We start from the raw sequence: 22232 nt of genomic DNA, 5'->3' as shown, positions 1-22232 counted from the left end.
CGCCCATTGTTATTCATTTCTTCCCCCATTCCACTTTACTGAAGGCATATTAAAACTTTTCAACATTTCACAAAAAAAAAAAACAGAAAACACCAAATGCTGATTTTTGTTTGACGGCCATGGTAAATTTGAATATTTGTAAAGCAATCCAAGTAAAAATATAAAAATTGACGAATTTATTGCAAAAGGAGCTTAGTATGGGCGTATGTGTGTCTTACTTAGTCGCGTGGCTTTTGTCTGCATCCCCTTACCATTGCCGGGTTTCCGTTTGCGGCATCATCAACCAGTTGATCGGATATAGCCCAGCACACTTGAGCACTTTTTTCATGGTTCCAAAATAAATCATACTTTTAGGCATTTCGTTTATTTCAAGTAAAAATAAACAAAACGTGAGAGATTTGCTTTTTCGGGAATGATATTTGAATAACTTTTCATCGTCCACCTCCCATCCATTGTTGCCACAAGTTCAAAAATCTTCTTATATTATTTTTTCTTATTTTTACTTGTGACAAAGTAAAAATGCTGCATGTTACAAAATATTTGCCGTATTTAAATTTCATTTCACCCAGTGGAGAGTCAGCTTTACAAAACAACAAATAAACATGTTTATTAATGTTTCGCCATCACTTTGGGGGACCATGGGGGCAAATAAGTTGCTTAGATTTTCTTTTTCGAGGGTACAAACAAACCGATTACTGGCTTAGGTGTATGTCCATAGTGGCATGAAGCGGATTAATATCCGCAACGTCTTTTCAACATAACCTAACCGACTTATTTTGTAAATGACAAGGAAATAAACAAATCAGTCCACACAAACCAGGGCAATTTTCAAAAATTCCCATCTGATGACTTAATTTTAGCTGGTTAGCTAATAAATGGCAACGCTGCTCCACACTCGTTCGAAAAAATCCAACGAAAGCAAAACCACGCACGATTATTTTATTTTTTTTTGTTTTGTATGCCTTTATTAATTTGGCATTAATTCCAGTATTTGTTGCTGTTCTTTACTTTCAGCTTTGAAAACATCACCCGCCATTCATGAGCAATGCAAACAATTGGAGCGTGCCAAAACCAGTGACTTATTAAAGGCGAAAATTCAACAACGACCCAATCGTGAGGACCTTGAACGTCGCCACATACTTGAAGAGGATGAGTGCCACATCGATCCCAGTTTGGCGGAGAAGCAGCGAATGCTTAAGAAGGCTCGCCTGGCGGACCAGCTCAACTCACAAATACAACATCGGCCGGGGCCTTTGGAGTTGATCAAGAAGAACATACTGCACACCGAAAAGCCCATAGAGAAAATCGTCAAGGAGGGCTTGGTAACATTCAAGGCAACTTGCGAAGGCTTGCTAACCAGACCCCAACATCCGAATAGCTACATTACCTATGACGAAGACTCACAGTCTTCCGAGAGTGATACTCGACAGACACCTCCACGTTTGGAGGGAGCTGAGGCGAAAGTTGGTGCTGCGGATAGCTCTGCTGGCAAAGCAGCGGCTACGGTTGCTGTCGCAGGTCATTCGGATGTTCTGCAGACTGCAGCTGCTTCGGCCGGTATTGTCACCGTTGCCTTGACCATACCCACGAGTGGGGGTCAAGTAACGGTTACTTCGGCTCCCATTGTGCAACAAAGTAAATTGAACAACAATAAAATCAATTACATACCACCTCCACCACCGCCTCCCTTGCCCAATAACAACAACTGCAACAACAACAACAACAGTGCAGGCATTACTGTCAAGCAAGAGACCTCAAATCTTTTCGAAGAACTTTGCCAGTCCGTGACTGGAAATGGCGCAGCGAATAATCACTTCATACCCATGGTGGCTTCGCCAGCCTCACTGGGCTCGACCACTTCCACTTTGAGTCCGTTGTCCTCGATTGCTTCGCCGCCTCTGAGTCTAACACCAAGGCCTTTAGCCCAATCGCCGGCTTTGCAAATCGCCAAATCTGATGCTCCTGGCAAGGATAAAAACCGTAAGAAGTCCAAATCGAAACCTGTCTCCAAGGCAAGGACCATAAAATTCCACGAATACAAGGGCCCACCCAGTGCGGCCCATAAACTAACCTCAGAGACTACCAGCAGCAGCAGCACTGAGGAAACTTCATATCAACTCATGTTGGAACAACAAAATTGTCTGCTCAAATTCCTAGAGACTCTTAACAAGAATCAAGCCATAATACCGGCCACTAGTGCCGCCAGCACTTCAAGTGCCCCAACTAATGCGGTGGTGGCAAGTAAAACGGTTACAAGCATGGCGGTCAATACACAAACACAGACAGGGGTATCGAATACCTCAGCAACGCCATTAATGGTGTCTTCTGTAAATACCAACATCAACAGCAACAACAACAACAATACACCGACGCCAATGCAGGTGGTGGCCAGTGAGACGGGCACTGCCAGCGCAGTTTCCGTTACCAATTCTATGGGGAACACCATTTCAATTGTGGCAGCGCCTCAACCCCCACCTCTGCCCTCACCAGCGCCATCGGTGAGCTCATCCATTCCGGCTAGTCCGGCCACAAGTTATGCCGAATCTACCACCTCCACAGTGACCGACATCACTAAATTGGAGAAAATGAAGGTTTGCGATTTGAAAATGCATTTGAAAAAACGTAATCTACCGGTTTCGGGACCCAAGCCTCAACTTATTGAACGTTTGAAACCCTACTTACCACTGGAACCTCTGGAGGCCCCAGTTACGCCCATGGTTACTGGCGACAGTGCAGCAGCAACTGCTGCTGCTGCTGGCCCAGATGCTATGGATCAAAGTGAGCACAATTCTCCAAGACCTCCTTTGGTCATGTCACCAGAAAGGCAGCATCTGGAACAGGAACAAATGGATGTGGTGCAACAGGTGGAATCTCCACGCCCAGTGCCTTTGCAAACAGTCATGCAGCCCCAACCACAAACGGCTACGATAATCCTAACCAATGAAGAGTTGTTGAGGGAACAACAAAGAAAAATCGATGAGCTGCAGAGACAGTTGCAAAGGTCCCAGCAGGAGCTGCTGGAGATACGTCAGAAGCAACAGATGCAGCAACAACACCACCAGCAGCAGCATCATCATCAAAATCAACAACACCAATCACATATTTTACAACAGAAGGTAATCACCCAACCAGCGAGTTTCCAGCCACAAACAGTCACTGCTCAAGTCGTCAATGCTTTGCCTTCTCAGCAAATCACATTGATAACCACCACAAGTAAACCGCCAGCAGCAACCCCTCAAACATTGGCCGTCATACAGCCCCATGGTGTAAAAGACACCATAGGACAGGCCAAGTTAACCGTGAAGGCTGCAGCACCGCCACCACCATCACAATCAGTGAAATCGGTGGTGATGTCAACAGCCCCGCTGGTGGTCAATAAAAAGGCTAACACTCCAGTTACAAATGCTGCTCCCCCAGTCATGACGCAGAAGATGGTGGTCAAGCAGCAACTGGAGGCCAAAATACAAAAACAAAAACAGGCAGCTGCCGCAGCAGCTGCAGCTCAAGCTCAAGCCCAGGCTCAGGCGCAAGCCCAAGCTCAGGCCCAGGTGTTGGCCCAAGTGCAAGCCCAGGCGCAGGCCTTGGCCCAGGCACAGGCCCAAGCTCAATTACGACTCCTAACCCAAAAGACACAAACTGTACTCATTCCAACCGGACCTACAACCATAACCACAACCACTACCACCTTGCCCACAAAAATGGACGATAAGGTGGGCAATGTCAAATTGAAGAATAACAATCTGATAAAGACCCCCACGGGAGGAGTAGTGGGGGGTGGTGGGCCGGCCGCCACCACAGCCACCATAGTCGCCAATCAATTGCCATTGACCAAAACCCACAACAATTTGGGTTTGGTGTGGAACGAAGGAAATCAGACCATCTTCTTGGTGGGACTCAACGATCAACACATGACGGCCCACACCATAGGCAACATTAGTTTGGCCAATGCATCGCCAGCCACAAAAAAATTGCTTAACGGCCACCAGCGCACAAATTCATTGCCAAGCTTTGTCTTTCCAATCAATACGGCTCCGGCGGCAGCAATTAGTGCCACACAAGGGGAGCCACAGACGACACAGATACAACCCCCGGCACCACAGCCACAACACAGTGAAACTAAAACGATTATCACAAAGCAACAATTGCAGAAGTTGCAAATGCGCCAACAGCTACAGCCATCTCAACAATCAGCAACAGGGATTCCATTGCAAAATACCCCACAGCAGCAGCAGCAGCAACAGCAGCAATCTGCTGCACAACAGATAATACACTTGGATATAAAGCCACAAAACCTGCAGCCCCCACCACCACCACCGCCTCCGCCACCCCACTATGAGGAAGCCACAAAACTATTAAAAGCTAAGCAGCAGCAGCAGCAACAACAACAACAGACGGAGACTCATACCATCAGTGCTGTTGTGAAAATCAAAGAAGAGCCAAATGTAACCAATCAAATAACCCTTAGTCCTCTGGTGACCACTAACCAAGTGGCGGACCAGAAGCCTTTGAAGGCATCAATCAAATCGGAAAAGCTATCCGATGTCTTGGACATTCTCTTTAAGCAAGGGGGAGAACATCCATTAGTAGAGACCATCGCGCCAGTGGCAACACCCCTAACACCGGGTGGGGCAAATGTGCTAATGAGTGATACGAACACGAGCCTAGTGTTTCCACCAAAAATCCCAATGGAAGACACTAAGGACAACATCAAGCAGGAACATCTTAGTGATGCGCTAAAGGATTTCAAAACACCTATAGAAGATGCCATGGGGCTAAGCGAAAAGACAATGGAATCACATGCAGACATTAATAAGTCAATGGCCATGGATTGTGGGGATACTCAGATGGCCAACAACAACCAGAATAGCAGTAACATCAGCGCTAATCCCACAACTTCGATGTTTGACTTTTACACCAAGCCTTCACCTCACAGTGGTGAGACTGGCCAAAATAATCAATGCTCCTCCAATGCAATGGCCAATGGAAATTTCATAGAAAACATTGACATGACTTCGCCCATACAACCGGATTGTCACATCGATGCAGAAAGTGTAGCCAAGACGTTGGATATCTTCTTGGAAAGTCATCACCACCATCAGCAGCAGCAGCAGCCGTCGCAGAATGCCCCCAATGGGTCTGGCGCCCACAATCACTCGCCCACCCATCATGATATGCTAAGCAAAACGTGTTTGGAAACCCAACGTTCCAGTTCCAGCAACCTGCCTAGCACCTCGAGCGACGAGGAGGCCAAGCTTAACCATTTCGATGAATTTGAGTTGTTGGAATTAATGTCACAACAATTGGAGATGGACATAGGCGAAGACAACAGTACCAACTATGCATCGCCCGCCTCTATAGCGGGGTCCAGTGGCAGTGGCAATGAGAGGCATCACCATCATTCTCAACCTCAGCAGCAGCAGCACCACCACCACCATCAATCAGTGGACCATGAGCATCAGCATCATCACCATCAGCATTCCAATGAGAAATTAAATATTTTAAATGGCTTACGACGTGATATGAATGCTTCCAGTCTGCAATCCTCTCTGGAAGAGATAATGCAAAATCACAATAATCTGGACTTGGATGGTAATGCGGTGGCCAACAGCACTCACTCGGATGCCCTAAGCAATGTGCTCGATGACTTTGATGCCGATACCTTTGTAAGGCATTTGACGCAACAGCATCATCATCATCATCACCACCAGCAGCAGCAGCATCTTCATGCTCAAATGCATCATCAACACCCCCACACACACACCCACACCCACTCCCACCAGCAGCAGCCACATCATGGCAACAACGACGATAATAATGGCAACCATCACAATTCTGCAGAAGCCACACCCATGGATTGTGACGATTTCGATAGTCCTTTAAGTGGTTTTAATTTCTCTGCCCTCTCACCAGATTCCAATATCAATACCCCACCACATCCTTTTGGCATGAATGGTAATGCAACACCACCGCGACACCCACAATCCCTAACAGCGTCAAACGCTTTGACTGGTTTAGGAAATAATTCGTCGGCTACTTGTGGTCTGCAGGCAACATCCTCCTCACCGTCTTCATCATCGTCGACCAGTGGCCATCATTTTAATCACATGCAACAGTGTCACGGCCAAATGTCCCTAGGCGGCAGTAATAACACTTTGGGTGGCCTAACCCACAACAATGGCAATGCCATGGGAAGTGGTTGTGGAGCCATGATATCATCGAACGCTGATGCTTCCAATGCCAGCGATAACGTTGGCGTAACTTCATCATCGGCGGATATCTTTGATTTATTCAATATCGACGATTATAAAATGTCATGGGGCGAAGGTGATTTTGCGGTCTAATTTGATCTAGCACTCGCCCACACGCCCCCGAACATTCGGATTTGATTTTGTTTTAGACCACAAAAGCATGGTAATCGAATCGAATGTAGAACCTGACTTGAGTTGAATTTTCCCAACTATTTTTTTTTTTTTTTTGGGAAAGGAAAAGAGAACCAAATTAAACTCCAACTGTGAGCAGAGCTCTTAGTCATTGTCTCTTTTGATGTTTTGCAAGCTTTGCCGGGAGGTCACTTCTCTAATATTTCCAGATTTTTGCCAGTTTCATGATTTCCCCAAAAGGGTATTTTTGATTTTTTTTGTTTTAGTTTGCATTATTTAACCATCATATTTATAAAAACACCGTTGAACTAATTAATTTTTTTTTTAATTTTATTATTTTTTATTATGTTTTTCAAATTAAATTATTTTACAAATTATTCTTTGCGGAGTATACAGTTTCAATGTAAGCACCAAATCTCACTGACCGAGAAACAATTGTCAATAGGTCATCAGTGTGGGATTGCCAATGGCAACAATTTGTTTAAGACTGTCTCGGCTAAATTTCGGTTTAGTTCATATTTCACTGTATTCAAGATCCCTTGCCACTGGATTCACGAATCCCACTAAACACCGATTTAAAATTCCACCTTTTATGTATTGGTGAAATGTTGTAATCTAGATGTCATTTAAAGAAATACAAAAAAGTTAAATTACTTAACTAATATCAGCGGATTGAACACTGGTTGGTACACGTTGAGTTTCCGTTAACATTGCAACTTTTTTAACAATTACGACGTAAATCGAGTTATTACTGTAACAACTTGTATCAAATGATGCGAAGGAATCCTAACAACAGCTCAAGCGAAAGAACGCAATGAGCAGGGGCTGCCGCCTCCGTGTGCAACACACGGCTACAACAACAAGTATAGTCCAAATCAGTGTATAATCCGATATAGCTTCCATTTCCACATTGGGCTTCTTGAGCACCTAAAACTGAATTTTTCATCCAGTTTGATTGAAATTTTGAACATAGTGTTCTGTAACGTAACCAACACGCAGTGGATGTCCCCTATATATGCAGTATATAGCGTTGGCAATTAGGAAAGTTAAGGATTGGAGGACGGAAAGAGGGGGGAGTGTTTATTGATATTCGTCATAAATTTCTGAACGTCAATGTCGGTGGGAAAGACATAAGCTGGAAGTCAATTCCACATACGAATGATTCGGGCGAAAAATTAATTTTCTAGGTAATGCATGGCTCGGTCGACAGGCCAATCAATTACAAACTGGTGTGAGTTCCTGGCAAGTCTTGTATTTCTGCTGAACATCCTAACGTCAGCGATAAGAAGACGAATATACCTGGAGTACACGCCATGACAACAACGATAGAGCATTACAACGCTACCCACATTCCGACGATGTTCAAGGAAAGCAATAGAGTTGGATACTCTACTGTCCCCAATCAACACAATCGCTTCTCCGTTGAACCCGGCCAAGTAGTTCAAGGATGGGTTTGGAGATCCTGCCCCTATATGAGAGTTATATTCCATGCTCGGCCTGATGTAGGTAGTCCAAATATTGAGGGGATCTGAAGAGGTGAAATAGTTCCTGCACCGCTTAAGTAAGCCCAAACACTTGAATGCTTCTTTCGACACTTCGAATACGTGTTTTGACCAACAGACATCACATTGTATCTCCATGCCCAGAACATCAAGAGCATCTGACTGCTCAATATCTATAATGTCGTAGATATCGATGCTTGTAGTGGGTCAGTGAATCGCTTGTGAGACAAGAAACAACACTGCGTCTTCTGTGCGTTAAAGTCTACTCGGAAATGGCCAACAAATCCTGGGCGAGTGTCTCATCCCTAATGAGCCTCCTGTCCACAATTTCTGCAGGACTGGACCTATGGTCAATGTCAATGAAAATAAGACAAAGGGAAGGGGACAGAGCCTTGTGGAACACCTGCGTTCAATGTATACTCATCGGATGAGAACCCATCTACAACAACACGTATAATGCGATCTCTGAGAAAGCCCGATATGAATCGAACGAAGTTTTTACCGACTCCAAAAGTGACAAAGTTTGATAAAAGTGCACTGTGCCAAACCCTATCAAATGCCTTGGAGATATCCAGAGCCATGACCTTACTTCCACCAAACTGGTGGATAGAGCGACTCCAACGTTCCGACAAAAATGTCATTAGGTCTCCCGTAAAGCGATTACTGCGGAACCCATACTGTCTATCGCTTAGAAGGCCATTGGACTCCAAGTATCTTACAAGATGATGGTTAACCATATTCTCCATAACCATGGAGAGCGCGGAGCATATCGCAATTGGCCGGTAATTCGCAGGGTTGTTTTTCCCACCTTTTTGGAGATGGGCTAAACGTCTCATCATCTCAGCATGCCCGGTTAAACCAAAATTTATCCTTTGATTTAGCCGATAAATTATTAGTCGGAATGAACGATCTCATTCCTATTAATATTACTTCCTGCACCATTTCGGCAGCAGCATTTACGTCACTGTTTAGAAAACAAAGTTTCCAATTAAAATGCTGGAAAAATTGGTTGATCTCAGCCCAACGTGCTCTTTGGTTTACAAAAACGGTCCGCTTCGGCGCTAGGGGAAAAGGCGACGCGAAGAGCAGAATACAAAAAGACGCTGAATTGAGGCAGTGATCGGTAATACCAAGAGGTGGAAGGACATTAACTTCATACTTCTCAGGGTGCGAAGTTAAGAATAGGTAAAGAGTGTTATATTAGTGCCCTTCGACACATGAAATATGTGTCGGTTCATTCACTAGTTGCATCACACCATTCTGCGCGGCGAATAGCTCGGCGTATTGATCCTCCGGAGTCGTATGTCCCGAATGGGAAAGCCAAGATAACTAAGTTCATTTTGTATAAACGTTTAGCAAAATCCATGGTGTTGGGTTACCACGATTCGCCCTGGTCGAAATTACACCCAGAGAAATTTGTTAGCCAAAAAGGCAAAAATGTTTGCGGGAAAAACAGAACATCTTCTTTTTGTTGAAACAGCAAACATTTTCTGCTGTTTTCAGATGGAAACAAGTTGGAAATAACCAACAAATTTGATATACACTTAAAAATTTTAAATGTTCTTCTTTAATGTTAAAACTTTTTTCAATTTAAGTTTAATACGTTTTTTATCGATTTTAAATAACAGCTGACAAAGTAATTGTTAAAATCAGATTTATGCCCTTAAACAAAAAATTTGCTCCTAAAATTGGCGAACATTTATATTAATTCATACGAAATGCTTCAATTGTTGTTTGGAGTTTAAAAATTTTGCATGATTCTATACAAAAGTTGAACATTTTTATATTTGTTATGGTTGCCTATTACGGCTTGGTTATTGATTTCATACATTCTATCTCCCAAAGGGGAGGGATACGGAATGAAAGGTTTTTATTGAACACTAGCTGAGCCCGGCCCGCTGCGCTGCGCCTTCATTAACACCATGCGAAAAATATGTGTTTTACTTAATACCATAAGTGTCTCCCCAGAACAAGTGGTTTATCTACTCCCAAATACTATAGCCTTAATTTGTACCCCATATAGCCATGATTGGCAAATATTTCCATTTAGGGAGGGGTTTTTGAGTCAAATATTGTCATGATCGCCCATTTGTATGGGTTTTCGGGTTGGTGCGGCCCCCTACGTACGATACTTGTACAAAATTTGCAAAGCCGTATTCTACTCTCGAATAGCTTCCATTTGAGTCCCATATTGTGCCCATCGTCCCACCTGTATATTTGGGTTGTGCTTTTGGGGTAAGAGGGAGGGTCTGCCCCCTTCCGATATCAACAAATTCTATAGTCTATTGCTGCTTCTAGGCCATATTCGTAATCTATACCCTAATACTTTTCATTTGAGACCCATATTGTCACTATTGTCCAATATGTCTATTTGAGGGGGTTTAGGGTCGGGGCAGTCCCTAGGTACCTGGACCCAATGTTTTTTATTTATTCCATTAGTACGCCACTTCCGAATACCTTTCATTTGAGTCCCATATTGTCCCGATCGGTCTATTATTATTTTTGGGTGGTGCTTTTGGGATAAAGGGGAGAGTCGGCCCCCTTACGATATTAACAAATTCTATAGCCTTCCAACAGGTGCACAGAATCACGTGCATACCATGGGAGTAGTGTAATTGTTGCAGACAAAAAATCAGTCATTACGCAAAAACACATGAATTTGGAAAAGTACAGCTATTAGCCAGGGTTGTGGAGCGTGGTTAAAGTGATATTTGTATCATAGAGGCGTTTTCGCAATAAATACGATACAAATGCAACATACCAACGTACGGCCCTCAAAGTCGTCACACTTAATGTGGCTGAAAAAGTCTTCTAACCAAAGACGAAACGCGTCCCATAGTGGTTGGTGTGTGTTTCGATCTCTGGCCATACTTTTCCATTTGCAAAGAAAAGCTCCGATCATTTAGCTCGTCTCGAGAGAGAAACAAACAAAAATCGTGAAATTTAATGATCTTTGCCATAACAGGCAAAAAAACTGACAACTGAAAATATCAGTTCAGTTTGTGCGAATGAATGCATATTTTAAGCAAAAAATGGACATTACTATCGTGTATAACTAACGTAGACAATCCGAATTTGGCAAAAGGCATAATTTTCAGATTCGAAAAGCGGAATTTGGTAGGAAAAATATTTTTTTATTTTTTTTTTTTAAATATATAAATAAATAAATATTACTGCGGATATACGTCTCTGCATAATTTTTGAAAGATTGATAATATGGCGATATGAATCCATATGGGATTTATGGAAGCTATGTCTAAATAGGAAACGATTTCGTCCTAATTCTCAGAAAATGTTGAGGCGATCATAAAAGAAAACAATTTTGGGAATGCCTGTCTTTAAATACGCTTGCTATGACCCTTAATGCCAAAATCGTCCTATCGACAGCCCAACCTGTATTGACTTAATTCTGACACAATCATATGTACTATTTTATACTATTGTATATTGTTTTCCAGCTAGAGGTGTTATTTTGAATCATCCACACAAAAAAATAATTCGTTGGCCATAAACGAACTTTTCGACAAGTAAATTTCCTTTACGAGAATCGTTGGAACTTGGTTTACGATAAAATTGCAAATAATTTGTGATGAATACAAAGTTGGACATTTATTTATGAGGAAATGTACTGTCAAAGCACACCCAGAAAAATTAGTCTGTCGATATCAGCTAACACTGCCTGCTGAAATTAAATTAACAATTTTAAACTTTTGAATAAATCCATTAAAAATTTTTTAACTTCTATAATATAAGTGAGTCATTTACTGTATATTAATGAGACAAAATTGCCAATTTTAGGAGTTAATTTTTTGTTCAAAAGCATAACTATAATATTAGTAGTTGCCTTGCCTGAAGAAGAATCATCATTTCGCGTAACAATTCGTCTTTTGCTGTAGGCAAAGCATATTTGACTTAAAAAAGGTTTTGAATTTTCGCCTTTAAAAATCATCTTTTACCACAGACGAAGTTCAGTTTTGGGAAAACTACACTTCAGTTTTGGGAAAACTAAAAATAGTTCAGTTTCGGGAAAACTACACTTTATAGGCGCACCCCCGATTTTTATCATTTTTAAACTTGGAAAGGAAAGGACCTATGGGGTCTTGAGAAGTTTAACCCAAGTGACATAAGCAATATGGGTATCAAATGAAAGCTACGAAGGAGTAGATTACGATAGAAAATTAAGCTCTAAAAAAAGAAAAAAATTTTCATTCTTTTAGAACATAATTTTTTTTTCCATACCTATCGAAATCTACACCTTCGTACCTTTGATCTCATATTGCCTATGTTAAGAAGAAAGGTTTTCTTTATCTTATTTCTTGCAAACCTTACCACACATAGTTTGGAATGCATACAAATTTCTATCCACAAGGAGGAACCTTGTACCAATAAAACAAATTTGTCTGTCATAAAGAAATTCCCAACTGTCACTTTTGAAGCTTTTATTCTTTGACATTTGACAAGTAGAAACTAAGTCATTATTAACAATGAAATGTACACTCTTCAACAACGCTTTGAAATTATTCAAATTCACTACAAAAATGGTGAAGAACTTGTAGTCGCAGTTCGCAAAACTAAAGCATTTTTCGGTCGTCATAGAACACCTTGTCGGAACGCAATATAGCAAAATTTGTCGCATCTGAGGCTATGAAAACCCAAGTGTTTGTTGAGAAGCCTCTCCATTCTGAACGTGTGACTGTTTGGTGCGGTTTATGGTCCTGCAAGGTCAATGGACCTTACTTTTTCGAAAATAAATTAGGATCTTTGGATTACGGTGAATGGATTGCGCCATCGAGAGGTGATTAATAATTTTTTTATGGTCGAAGTTGGATGGTATAGCTCTGGATAATGTTTACTTTCAACAAGGCGGCGCTACGTGCCACACAAGCAACGACCTTTTACGAGAATAGTTTCCGGCCGTGTTATCTCTGCAAAAGGTGATCACAATTGGTCACCGAGATCTGGTGATGTAATACCTTGCACCTTCTTCCTTTGGGGCCACATGAATAGCCCAGCGTCGATTGAAGAACTCAAAAATATTGTAGAATTTGTGGGGCTATCGAGGGTATAGGACACAGTCCTGTTAGCGTAGTCGTGTTGGCCATTTGGCTGATGTTCTTTCTCATTATAAAATATTATGAAATAAACATCCGATCATTAATCTCAAAAAATTAGAATTTTTCTTTGAATACCAAAATAGCAACTCTTTTTGGAAAACCCTTTATATGTACCATCCGATTTTCACTTTTGAAGCCTTTGGCAGCGTATTTCTTAACTGTCTTTCTCAACATGTTGCACAAGGTCTTCTTTGATGGGCTTTACTATGTGTGCCAATATAATTTCGTCCAATTTTTCTTAACACTACAATAGTATCGTAATTTGTTAGCCGGTCCCCACAAAATTTGGCACGAAAGCTCATACATAGCTCCCATATATTTATATATACGAGATGCATCAATAATCTTCTTCAAGTCTTGCACAACGCTTACAACTACCACAATATAAAGCCATTTTCGTCGCAATTTAAATCGAAACCAAGATGTTAGGCCATAACAGACAGCATTGTAAAATGCATGCATATAAAATTAATAAATTTAAAAAAATTCTCATTGCTAAATATTTAATGAATAAATAATAAAATTCTTCTTTATAGACAGCATGCCAAGAAAATTGTGCAACAAAAAAGAAAATGCAGTAGAAAATGTACTAAGCATAACACTGAAAGGTAAACAGCAAAAAGTCAAAACACACACACACACACACAGCACACACAATAAACCCAGTTTGCAATGACCATATGTGTATATACTCACTTGTGTGTGCAACAGCTAACTGTTGATTGTGGCCTTTCAAGGATGAAGGAATAACCTAGAAAGAAACAGGACTTGTGAACAAATAGCTCTGGCTCTCTAAAAACATTTAAGGGAGAAGGTGTCTTGTTGACACGGGGTGTGATTATCAACACCTGCAAGCAACCCCTCTAGACCCCTGTCCACCCTCCTCTTCCCTTCGATATGATGCTTGGCAAGGACATAAAATGGAATGTCGGAGAAAAATGTTTATAACAATTCCCTCATATTTTTATCATACTCCACACATACACATTCGTATAGATAGTTTATATATAGAAGCATATACAACAAGACAGACATAGATTTTATAATAAAATAGAATGAGATTGCAAACTACAATATAAGAAGACATACGTGTATACTATATGCACGACAATAATACTCGCACACTACATCATACTCTGTTTAACAACCAGCTAGGTTTCTATAGCTCACACAACTTGGATAAATATTTTGCAGAAACTTTTATGATTCAGGGGAAAAAGTTAAACACGGGCATTTATGCTCTGTATTTTTTATGGAATTTTTAGGTTTTGCTCAAGCTTAACTAGCATTTAATTACATTTTTTTCTTTCACCAATAATAACACTGTGGAAGAAAATTCAATTTGTTCGAAAATAACAGGAAAAACTATATCGATTATGAATGATGAGAGGCAAAAGAAAAAACCAACACATGTATCGGCGTTGCGTACATCAAAAAGTAACCCAACAAGATAGAGGAAGTTTCCCCCTTTAGGAGATTTTTGTAATCCTTTCATTTTAGGTTGTTGATGTAGCCACATTTGCATGTGAAGGTGGTGGTGAGCAAGCTCGTTCCGGTCCAAATGTCCGATCGCCGCGGGAACAAGGTGGCCATTGGTTATTTAAAGGCGCCAATAACTCCCCTTGTCATATCGAGCATCATAAGCCCTCAGTGTTTGTGCAGGAGCCGGCGCCGACCGGCCTCTCACTGAGACTCTCCGCTCGAAACCGTTGAGTGTCCGCGACTGCCGTTGCAGCTACATCGTATAGAGCAATCGACTATCGGCAACTTGTGGATGTGCAGCTAAGCTTCACGTAACAGCAATGAACACCACACAGATCCGACCTTAATGTTCCAGCCTGTGTGGTGCTCACAGCTATACCGTGCCCGTCCGTCTGGTTGGAGTGACTTACAGCTACGTTGGCGGGGCGTAAAGCCATGGCGATGGTGTGCTACGAGGCTTAGAGGTGTAACAAGTCGGTGTTATCAGAAACGGGAGATCAGTCATGTCTGCGTTCAAGCTAAGTCTAGAGGGTTTCGAGGGCCACTTGGTCACCACGTAATAAGACTTGAAGACACGAGAAGAATCAGGATTACTTGGCTTATGGGTACGTGCTCACGTAAAAAAACTCGAAGACATAGGGAAATCAGTAATATATTGCTGACGGGTACGTCACCACGTACCAAGACACGAGAAAACTCACTGTGGGGATGCTTACAGGTACGTTACCACGTAAGGAGACACTGAAACGATGACATGTTGCTCATGGGTACGTCGCTATGTAAGAAGACACGAAAATATGAGGATATCGCTGATATGTTGCTCACAGGTACGTCAACACGTGAGAAGGCACGATAAGAATCAAGTTTATGGTGCATACGGGTTCGTCACTTTGTAAGAAGACTCACACACTTGAGTAGTATCGATTTTCATTGCTTACGGCTATGGCACCACGTAAGAAAACTCGCAGACATGCAAAGAATTGAGTTTACGTTGCGTTCGTCACCACGTTGCTTACGGGTACGACACTTAAGAAGACTCGCACGGCTTGGGAAGAATCATCTTTACGTTGCCTCGCACCGGAAAAGATGAATTGAGTTTACGTTGTCTACGACTTCGTCACCTCGTAAGAAGGTTGCCTACGGCTATGTCACCACGTAAGAAGACTCGCAGACACGGGAAGAATTGGGTTTACTTTCCTTACGGGTAAGTCACCACGAAAAGAAGAAAAGATTTCGAATTTACGATGCTTACATCGATGCTTACGATGGGTACATCAACACGCAAGGAGATAACCACGGCACTGGGAGGATAAACATGGGGTCAAAGGGACACTGTTGCTAAAGCTTACACACGTGGTTGTCTGTCTTGGTACACTATGTACACGGTTGTTGAAAGTCACAACAGAACACCATGCGTAAGATTTCAGCCAATTCGGATGAAAATTGAAGCTTCCAGGGGCTCAAGAAATCAAATCGGGAGATCGGTTTATATGGGTACTTGGCACAGTTGTTGGAAGTCATAACAGAACACCGCATGCCAAATTTTCACCAAATCGGACAAAAATTGCGGCTTCCAGAGGCTCAATAAATCAAATCGGGAGATCGGTTAATATGGGAGCTATATTCAAATCTGAACCGATATGGCCCATTTGCTATCCACAACGACGTACGTAGGTATTAAGTATCTGTGCAAAATTTCAAGCGGCTAGCTTTACGCGTTCGACCCCTTTCGTGGTTTCGAGAGACGGACGGGGCCAAATCGACTCAGAATGTCAAGACGATCAAGAATTTCAAGGTGTTACAAACATATTAGCATACCCCCATCCTATGCTGGTGGGTATAATAAGCGATCCGACACAGAATGTATCCTATAAGACACAAAAAGAGGGCGCTATTTTCATCCGATTGGGCTAAAATTTTGTGACTTCTCTCATGTCATCCAATTGAGTTTATTGAATTTTGTAATTTTCGTTCTGTGCATTGATATTGCTCTTTATTTTTATACCCTACATCACCACTGTGGTACAGGGTATTATAAGTTTGTGCATTTGTTTGCAACGCTAAGAAGGAGAAGAGCTAGAGCTAGATTGATAAGTATACCGATCGACTTAGAATCACTTTCTGATTCGATTTAGCCATGTCCGTCTGTCCGTCTTTTAGTCCATGTATTCTTGTAATCAAAATGCTGGTCGTATTTGTTGTCCCATTATCACGAAAATTATCACTTTTTTGGCCCAAGGACGAACGCTATTGATTTTGGTACAAATCGGTGGAGATTTATTGGGATGCCCAAAAAGTAAATTTTTCATATAGTCGGCGTTGACAAATTTTTTCACAGCTTGTGACTCTGTAATTGCATTCTTTCTTCTGTCAGTTATCAGCTGTTACTTTTAGCTTGCTTTAGAAAAAAAGTGTAAAAAAGTATATTTGATTAAAGTTCATTCTAAGTTTTATTAAAAATGCATTTACTTTCTTTTAAAAAATCCGCAATTACTTTTTGGGCAACCCAATAAATATATCTTCCATATATATGTATCGCCCGATTTGCATTTAAATGGCCGTAGTAACTAGATTTTTCAACTAATCTGCACTAAATTTGGCATGGATAGTTTTGTTACTGATCTTAACATATCTGCAAGATTTCATCAAAATCGGTTCAGATTTAGATATACCTCCCATATATATGTATTGATCGATTTGCATTGAAATGGCCGTAGTAACTAGAATTTTCAACTAATCTGATCCAAATTTGGCACGGATAGTTTTGTTACTGATCTTAACATATCTGCAAGATTTCATCAATATCGGTTCAGATTTAGATATAGCTCCCACATATATGTATCGCCCGATTTGCACTTAAATGGCCGTAGTAGCTAAAATTTTCAACCGATCTGCACAAAATCTTAACATATCTGCGAGATTTCATCAAAATCGCCTCAAATTTGGATGTAGCACCCATACATATTTATCGCCGGATTTGCACATATATGGCCGTAGTAACAACAATTTTCAAACGATCTGTTTAAAAGTCGGTTCCGATTTAGATATAGCTCTCATATACATATATACTTATATATTGCCCGAATTTATAATTTTAGGGTAGGTGTAGCGTATTATATATAGTCGGCTCCGCCCGACATTTGCCTTTCCTTACTGGTTGCTTCTTATTTTCGTTTGAAATACAGGTGATGGGAAATTGACGATAGTATCAATACTATCGATATTTATTATTAGAAATATCGAATTTTGCTTACCTGGTAAATTTTCGCCAAATACCCAACTTTTGGGTATTTATTGGATAGATGTCCATATCTGGTCCTTTGTTGCCCTTACATAAGATAAGTGTTTACATAGCCTACACATCGGTCTGATTACCTTGACAAATTATTTTCTCTCTTTTTACCGCGTATCAAGAAATACACCTTGGAAGTACAACTTCCAAAAAAATTTAAAGTTTAGTTGATAGCTCTTCCCTACACTTGAGCTAAGCTGAAGTGATTTCTTAAAGAAAACACAACATTGATGGATATAAAAAGAGAATAAAACTCCCGGCAGAAATAACAAAAACATTAAAATGTAATATATGGACTCTATAACAAGTGTATAACACTTAGATAGTTACCCGGATATTCCCCTGTTACAATTATTTAGTAATGCAGAACTTGTCATTTGAAAAATTTTATGGATAAAAAGTTCATTAAAGGTTTTGTGGTTGTACATGTCCACAAAATTCCCTCAAGATGTAGGTGGCCATTGAACTAAAGGCGCGATATATATTTAAATTTTAAAATAAGCTCTAACATCACAATTCTTTTCTTTTTTTGCAATTATAAATATTTTATATCGTTTTTTTGTTAGAAAAAAAAAATAATAATTGCTTCATTACTATAAATAATTAAGTATTTCCTTAAAAAGGAAAGAAAACGCCTTTATGTTAGTGAAGTTTTGAATAAAATAATTTTTTATAAATATAAACAAAAGAGAAAATAAACACTATAAACCCACACAATGTAATAATATACATACGAATGAATAGATAATTATTTTTTTTAAGCATAATGTTCTAAATAAAAATTTACTTAAAACAAATAATTCCGTTTAAATTAATTTTAATATACATACTAGTACATACATATGAAATGAAATATAATAATAACAAAAACAAAAAAAAAAAAAACTAGAAACATACAAAAACCATAATTATTGTTAAGTTGTTTTAGAAAGAAAATGAAGAAAAAAATGAAAATAATAAAATATATATTTTGTTTTTTTTGAAAATCAATTAAATAAAATATATAATTCATTAATGAATACTCTTGAAGATTATGTACTTAACTATGAAACACATTTACATATATATATATATATATATTTATATATACACTACATCATATACATACATATATCATATATATAGACATCATAAAGTACCATACGAAAAATGCTTAGCATGAAAGAAATTGAAATATGAGAAACAAGTGAGAGAAGCAACAAGTCCCTGCCCCTCAATGAAATTCTTAATTTAAATACCCATATATTTTTATATAAGCTTAAATATGCTATAAAATAGAAAATAACATATAAGAATATATGCTCTAAAAGAAAGAAGGAAAAAAAGAACAGAAAAACCAACCAACCATTCATACACATACATACATTCATTTGCCAATAATCAAATCTAAATGTTCTGCTGATGGCAATTTCAATTTTCGGGCAATTAAATTATAAGGCTGCGAAAATATTAGTAAATGTTTTGCTATTATTCAAACATTAGAACGATAAGGTATTCATAATACATTTTTATTTATAACACAAGTTTTGTAAGTTCTTCAATACACCTACAAACATACATAGTTTGAGAGCATGTCTACATCGAGCCAGAAATAGGTTTTACAAAATGAGTTTTGTATGCAAAATACAATAAAATTTTAGAATTTTTTAATGGCAAGCAGAAGCGGCATAAGAAATGTGAGAAAATAGCCTTGAGCTAAGGTGACACTTAAGCCATTAATTGCTGATTTACGATTTGCCTGTCCGATTTTGAAGAAATTTCATATAAAAAACTTTTTTTTTTATAGAAAAAAACTTTTTTTTTAAAAAAAAAAATTTTTTTTATAGAAAAAAAAAAAAACAAAACTTTTTCTTTTGATTCTTTAAGCCACAAAATTTTTAGTGCTATACAATTATTTTTTAAGTTTTTTATAAATGTTTAGCGTATTCAATATTTTAGCAGATTTTGTAGTTGAAAGGACAGATTTTTATACCCTCCACCATAGGATGGGGGTATACTAATTTCGTCACTCTGTTTGTAACACCTCGAAATATGCATCTAAGACCCCATAATGTATAGGTCGGTTGGGATTGTAAATGGGCCAAATCGGTCAATGTTTTGATATAGCTGCCACATAAACCGATCTTGGGTCTTGACTTCTTGAGCCGCTAGAGGGCGCAATTTTACACGAGGTGTTTTGTTGTGACTTCCAATAACTGCATTAGGTATGATGCAAATCGGTCCATAACCTGATATAGCTGTCATATAAACCGATCTTGGGTCTTGACTTCTTGAGCCTCTAGAGGGCGCAATTCTCATCTGATATGGCTGAAATTTTGTACAACAGCTTCTACCATGACCTCGATCTATAGCTTGATACAGCTCCCATATAAACCGATCTCCCGATTATGCTTCTTGAGCCCCTACAAGGCGCATTTCTTATCCGAATGGACTGAAATATAACACAATGACTTCTACCATGTTTGCCTAAAGCATTGTTAGGCTAAAAAGAGATTCCGTACAAACAATTCGACAAATGCGATCCATGGTGGAGGGTATATAAAATCCGGCACGGCCAAACTTCGCACGCTTTTATTTTTTTGTTGAAATAGCTGAAGGAAATTTTTGCTAAAGCAGCAGTCGTGTCTGATTACCCATTTTCAACAGGCAGAAACTGTTGTATTAGCAAATATTTTGCCTATTTTGATTAACAAATTTCATTGAGTGCATCAAACCTTCCCTTTTGTTTTGTTGACCTTATATATACATGTCCTTTATTTACATTTGGAGTATATTAAATATATATTGGGTTGCCCAAAAAGTAATTGCGGATTTTTCATATAGTCGGCGTTGACAAATTTTTTCACAGCTTGTGACTCTGTAATTGCATTCTTTCTTCTGTCAGTTATCAGCTGTTACTTTTAACTTGCTTTAGAAAAAAAGTGTAAAAAAAGTATATTTGAATAAAGTTCATTCTAAGTTTTATTAAAAATGCATTTACTTTCATTTAAAAAATCCGCAATTACTTTTTGGGCAACCCAATATTACTATCAAATATGACCAATTGTTAACTGTTCAGGGCATCCACAAGCTCTCACCATCCATCGTTGGCCAAAGCCTTGGCCTGGTCCCATGATATATGGGACCCTTCGCTGTACTAGCGTTTCTCGCTATATCATCGCACAGTCGTCGTAGAATATGACCCAACCAAGTCCATTTTCTCTTCCGGATATCGACGGGGGAAGTGTTTGTTCTAATTTGCAATTACGATTTGGCCAGAAAATATGAAGTATTTGTCGCAGACAGTGATTTTTAGAAACTTTGACTTTGCGGATAGTCGCCTGTGTCAGGCTTCAAGTTGTACAACTATATAATAAAATAGATTTTACACTACTGTTGAAGATTCTGAATTTTGTATTGTGCGAGATATCACTGCATCTTCAAGCTTCGTTGAGTTTAAGGAAGGCGCTTCTAGCCTTGTTGATACGCACGCGTATGTCTGCCTTTGATCCTCCGTCCTTTGTTATTGTGCTGCCAGGATAGGAGAAGTTGTCAATGTCTTTAATGACATGGTCGTTTATAGTGAGTAGTGTCAGATTTGATATTCCTATCCTCATCAATTTGGTCTTTTCTATGTTTATCTCAGGCCTACTTTGGCCGCATTTTCATTCAGTCGTAAAGAGGCATATATCAAGTCGGCTCTCTTTTTCATTGAAACGGACTGAAACTTCAGCATTCCTTTACAGCTCCCTAATGAGTGTCACGATTTTTTCAGGGATGCCCTTATTCAACAGCGTGCTCCATTGAACTTCGCGAAACTGTCAAAAGTACTTTGAATAAAAGGTTTAGGGGTGTATTAAGTTCTGCAGACTGTTTAATGATTATGCGCAGAAGTTAATGTGGTCGACACAGGAACGTCCTGGCCGAAAAACTGCCCGTTCCTTCCTCACAATGTGCAGGCGAAATGCGCTGCAGAAGAAGAATTGTCATCACTTTTTATTGCGTTTAGCAATGTTACCCCCTCCAGTTCATACACTGGGTGTGGTCACCCTGATTATTGGGGCGATCGCTTGATCTATGGGCTGATTTGCCGTTTTTGAGTGAGACCAGAACTGCCTTCATTTCATCGCAGGTGGGTGGGGCCGTAGATAAATCAATGCGTTGATTTCGGTGCACAGGGGAATTAAGAAGGTCAGAGCTTACCTCCTCGGTTGCTGGTCCTTCGGAGCTGAAGGATCCGCGCCATCGCTCTAATTGCTGTTCGGTTGTTCTTAATTCCGAGCCGTCCTCATCTTTTATTATTGCCGTTGGCCTTATATTGTTGCCATTCGTTTGTTCTATTGACACGTAGACACCACGCATGTTTCCAATATTAGCTGCATTTTTGGCTTGCTCTGCCAGCATATTAAAATATATTCGCTTATCTCTGCGAACTAGGCGTTTGGCCAGCGAGGCGGAGGCGCAATATTCAGTATTCACTTGA

The 22232-nt window shown here is 39.9% G+C and overlaps 1 protein-coding gene across 3 annotated transcripts in view; it reads left to right on the top strand.

Annotated features, from left to right (window-relative positions):
- The window catches only part of LOC106081689 (mucin-5AC), a 354746-nt gene extending 343041 nt beyond the window's left edge, over positions 1-11705 (top strand). For 2 of the 3 annotated variants that reach the window (XM_013243839.2, XM_013243838.2), the window contains one exon: positions 1015-11705. In XM_013243839.2, the coding sequence (XP_013099293.2) occupies positions 1015-6341 (5327 nt within the window). In that variant the 3' untranslated portion in view covers positions 6342-11705. The remainder of the gene's footprint in view (positions 1-1014) is intronic. The other variant, XM_059365760.1, reaches the window with a different exon arrangement.
- The last annotated feature ends 10527 nt before the right edge of the window (positions 11706-22232 follow it).

This window comes from Stomoxys calcitrans, chromosome 1, assembly GCF_963082655.1.
Source record: "Stomoxys calcitrans chromosome 1, idStoCalc2.1, whole genome shotgun sequence".
Lineage (NCBI taxonomy): Eukaryota > Metazoa > Arthropoda > Insecta > Diptera > Muscidae > Stomoxys > Stomoxys calcitrans.
This window is presented reverse-complemented; position numbering and strand designations above follow the sequence as displayed.